Source organism: Nerophis lumbriciformis, linkage group LG34 (genome assembly GCF_033978685.3).
Source record: "Nerophis lumbriciformis linkage group LG34, RoL_Nlum_v2.1, whole genome shotgun sequence".
Classification (NCBI taxonomy): Eukaryota; Metazoa; Chordata; class Actinopteri; order Syngnathiformes; family Syngnathidae; genus Nerophis; species Nerophis lumbriciformis.
In genome coordinates, this window is record NC_084581.2 from 26,331,457 (window position 1) to 26,335,815 (window position 4,359).

General features: G+C 47.1%; 1 protein-coding gene across 1 annotated transcript in view; it reads left to right on the forward strand.

Annotated features, from left to right (window-relative positions):
* The window catches only part of LOC133576432 (major histocompatibility complex class I-related gene protein-like), an 8,921-nt gene extending 5,235 nt beyond the window's left edge, over positions 1-3,686 (forward strand). Inside the window, exons 4-8 of the mRNA XM_061929640.2 lie at positions 2,147-2,455; positions 2,621-2,725; positions 2,927-2,944; positions 3,326-3,375; positions 3,464-3,686. Coding sequence (XP_061785624.1) covers positions 2,147-2,455; positions 2,621-2,725; positions 2,927-2,944; positions 3,326-3,375 — 482 coding nt within the window. The 3' untranslated portion in view covers positions 3,464-3,686. The remainder of the gene's footprint in view (positions 1-2,146; positions 2,456-2,620; positions 2,726-2,926; positions 2,945-3,325; positions 3,376-3,463) is intronic.
* Positions 3,687-4,359: the final 673 nt, after the last annotated feature.

Sequence of the window (4,359 nt, forward strand, 5' to 3'; positions counted from 1 at the left end):
ACCTCCATCCACACCTTCTCTCCATCTTTACCTCCATCCACACCTCTCCCTCTTTACCTCCATCCACACCTTCTCTCTATCTTAACCTCCATCCACACCTTCTCTCCATCTTTACCTCCATCCACACCTTCTCTCTATCTTTACTTCCATCCACACCTTCTCTCCATCTTTACCTCCATCCACACCTTCTCTCCATCTTTACCTCCATCCACACCTTGTCTCCATCTTTACCTCCATCCACACCTTCTCTCCATCTTAACTTCCATTCACACCTTCTCTCCATCTTTACCTCCATCCACACCTTCTCTCTATCTTTACTTCCATCCACACCTTCTCTCCATCTTTACCTCCATCCACACCTTCTCTCCATCTTTACCTCCATCCACACCTTGTCTCCATCTTTACCTCCACCCACACCTTCTCTCCATCTTTACTTCCATCCACACCTTCTCTCCATCTTAACTTCCATCCACACCTTCTCTCCATCTTTACCTCCATCCACACCTTCTCTCCATCTTTTCCTCCATCCACACCTTCTCTCCATCTTTACTTCCATCCACACCTTGTCTCCATCTTTACCTCCATCCACATCTTCTCTCCATCTTTACCTCCATCCACACCTTCTCTCCATCTTTACCTCCATCCACACCTTCTCTCCATCTTTACCTCCATCCACACCTTCTCTCCATCTTTACCTCCATCCACACCTTGTCTCCATCTTTACCTCCATCCACACCTTCTCTCCATCTTTACTTCCATCCACACCTTCTCTCCATCTTTACCTCCATCCACACCTTCTCTCCATCTTTACTTCCATCCACACCTTCTCTCCATCTTTACCTCCATCCACACCTTCTCTCCATCTTTACCTCCATCCACACCTTGTCTCCATCTTTACCTCCATCCACACCTTCTCTCCATCTTTACCTCCATCCACATCTTCTCTCCATCTTTACTTCCATCCACACCTTCTCTCCATCTTTACCTCCATCCACACCTTCTCTCCATCTTTACCTCCATCCACACCTTCTCTCCATCTTTACCTCCATCCACATCTTCTCTCCATCTTTACCTCCATCCACACCTTCTCTCCATCTTTACCTCCATCCACACCATCTCTCCATCTTTACCTCCATCCACACCTTCTCTCCATCTTCACTTCCATCCACACCTTCTTTCCATCTTTACCTCCATCCACACCTCTCCATCTTTACCTCCATCCACACCGTCTCTCCATCTTTACCTCCTCCCACACCTTCTCTCCATCTTTACCTCCATCCACACCTTCTCTCCATCTTTACCTCCATCCACACCTTCTCTCCATCTTTACCTCCATCCACACCTTCTCTCCATCTTTACTTCCATCCACACCTTCTCTCCATCTTTACCTCCATCCACACCTTCTCTCCATCTTTACCTCCATCCACACCTTCTCTCCATCTTTACCTCCATCCACACCTTCTCTCCATCTTTACCTCCATCCACACCGTCTCTCCATCTTTACCTCCATCCACACCTTCTCTCCATCTTTACCTCCATCCACACCGTCTCTCCATCTTTACCTCCATCCACACCTTCTCTCCATCTTTACCTCCATCCACACCTTCTCTCCATCTTTACCTCCATCCACACCTTCTCTCCATCTTTACCTCCATCCACACCATCTCTCCATCTTTACCTCCATCCACACCTTCTCTCCATCTTCACTTCCATCCACACCTTCTCTCCATCTTTACCTCCATCCACACCTTCTCTCCATCTTTACCTCCATCCACACCGTCTCTCCATCTTTACCTCCTCCCACACCTTCTCTCCATCTTTACCTCCATCCACACATTCTCTCCATCTTTACCTCCATCCACACCTTCTCTCCATCTTTACCTCCATCCACACCTTCTCTCCATCTTTACCTCCATCCACACATTCTCTCCATCTTTACCTCCATCCACACCTTCTCTCCATCTTTACCTCCATCCACACCGTCTCTCCATCTTTACCTCCATTCACACCTTCTCTCCATCTTAACCTCCATCCACACCGTGTCTCCATCTTTACCTCCATCCACACCTTCTCTCCATCTTTACCTCCATCCACACCTTCTCCCCACGTTGTCTTCTGTTCACACGTGACATCACTTCCTGTGCAGAGCTTCCAGAGGTGTTCCTCCTCCAGAAGACGCCATCCTCTCCAGTCACCTGCATGGCGACAGGTTTCTACCCCGACTTAGCCGACCTGTTTTGGAGGAAAGACGGCGAGCAGATCTTCGAGGACGTGGAGCACGGAGAGCTGCTCCCCAACCACGACGGAACCTTCCAGATGTCGGTGGAGCTGAAAGTGGAGGTGACGGCCGAGGTGGAGGGCAAGTACGAATGTGTGTTCCAGCTGTCTGGCGTCAAGGAGGACCTGGTCACCAAGCTGGAGAGAAGAAGCATCCTGAGCAACGCAAGCCATGAAGGTGAGAAAGACACATTTAGTTGGAGATGTTTCCCATCACAAGTCCACCTGTCACCATTATTGATCCATGTCACCATGACAACGCTTGACGTCTGCATGCAAAGTAGTCATGAAGGTTTCCTCTTCATGCTTTGTCACTCCACTTGTGCTTTTTTGCTCTCCACAGACAACTGGAGCGTCGCCCTCGCTGCCACGGCGGCGGTCGTCGCTGTGGCGGCCGTCCTGGCGGCCATCATCATCGTCATGGTCAGGCGTCACAGAAACAGACAAGGTGAGGGACACCAATGTCCTCCGTCTTCTTCTTCTTCTTCTTCTTCTCGGTCCAGGCCGTGAGTTGATGCTTTCATCCGGGCTGCATGTTTTAGTTGCCTTCCAGCCAAACACTCAAAGATCCACAGAGACAGAGCGCACACTCTCACATAGAAAGACGTGAGGAAAAAGTCCATTTCACCTTGTTTCACTTTCATTTCAGCCCAGTACGATGCAGCTCGTAAGTAAAACATCTTTTCTTTGAGCCGCAAGAAACAAAGCCGTGGTGAAGCGTCACTCACATGGAGGTCTGATGTGGACCTTTGTTACAAGTTTAGCCTGAAAATCCCAACTTGAGCTGACTCCTTCACAATAAAAGACCCTCCTGTGAGCACACGCAATACAAAGTGTGGCATATCTCACGTTTGACATGAGTCCTCATGATGAGGATCAGCCAAATGAGACCTCAAGTGTGCTGACTCATCAAGAAGGTCTCCTAGTCAGGAAGTAGAAGAGCAGCACTCTGCTTCTTCATGTTTTCAAGTCACACCTCAAAGATCTGATGTGAGTGACGAGGCACCTTCTGGATGTTCTTCCTTCACCGTTTGCGTTTGTCCCGCAGCTCGCCACGGCGGCGTGGAGCTCTCCGAGAATGTGGCGGCTGAAGGCTGAGTAAGTCTGCACCTCCAAATGTTCTTGTGTGAAGATGATGTTCAACTTGCTTCTGTTGGGAATGTGCTGAGTCATCTTCTTCCTCCAGGATGCTTTGTGCACTGGAACACAGAGAGATGTCTCCATCATGGAGATGTGCTTTGTTCTTCATCCCACTGCTCCTCACGCTATTCCATCTATTCTTCTTTGGCCGTTAAAATACTTTCAACATCAAACGTTGGTGGCTAGAAAATCATTCGGGGCTCACGTTTCATGGCCTTGACATCATGACGAGGATTTCTTCTTTCTTTGAGTGGCCGCTGCTTATGATCAATATCACATTGTGTCACATCTCTGTCAATAAATCCGTTTGTTCTCCACTCGCCTCGCACTGCTTTTTTGGCGACCAGGAAGGCTCTCGCTCATAACAATGGTAGAAATAGCTCATTTTTATTTATCTTGTATTTTTTCATTCAACAATTAAATCCCTAGATCAGTTTCAGGTTTATCTGTCCATATCATAATATTTTTTTATATTTTATGCCCTTTTTGTCAAAACCCTGTTTTGTTATGGCAAAACAACTAAATAATAATGTTTACTAAACGTAATTGCAATCATAAATAGGTCAATAATTCATAACATCATTGATTTTAATTCATTATTTTTTGAGCAATGACAATTAAAAAATGCCTTAAAAATTTATTTATTTTTTTACTTTCAACACTTAAGTCTCTCGATAAACTTCAGATCCATCCCTCGTTTCTGTGACGACCTGTCACGTCAGGTGTCACATGGTCTGTTTGCGTTTGTGTTTATCTCCTAGTCAGCGCTCTTATTTTGGTCCCACTTCCTGTTTGTCTCCCTGAGCGCTTTTCCCTCCTCACCTGTCGCTGATTGGCAGCCTGGCCACACCTGGTCATGGGGTGAGGGTGATGGGTCAAATGCAGAGGATAATCTCACCACACCTAGTGTGTGTGTGACAATCATTGCTACTTTAACTTGAA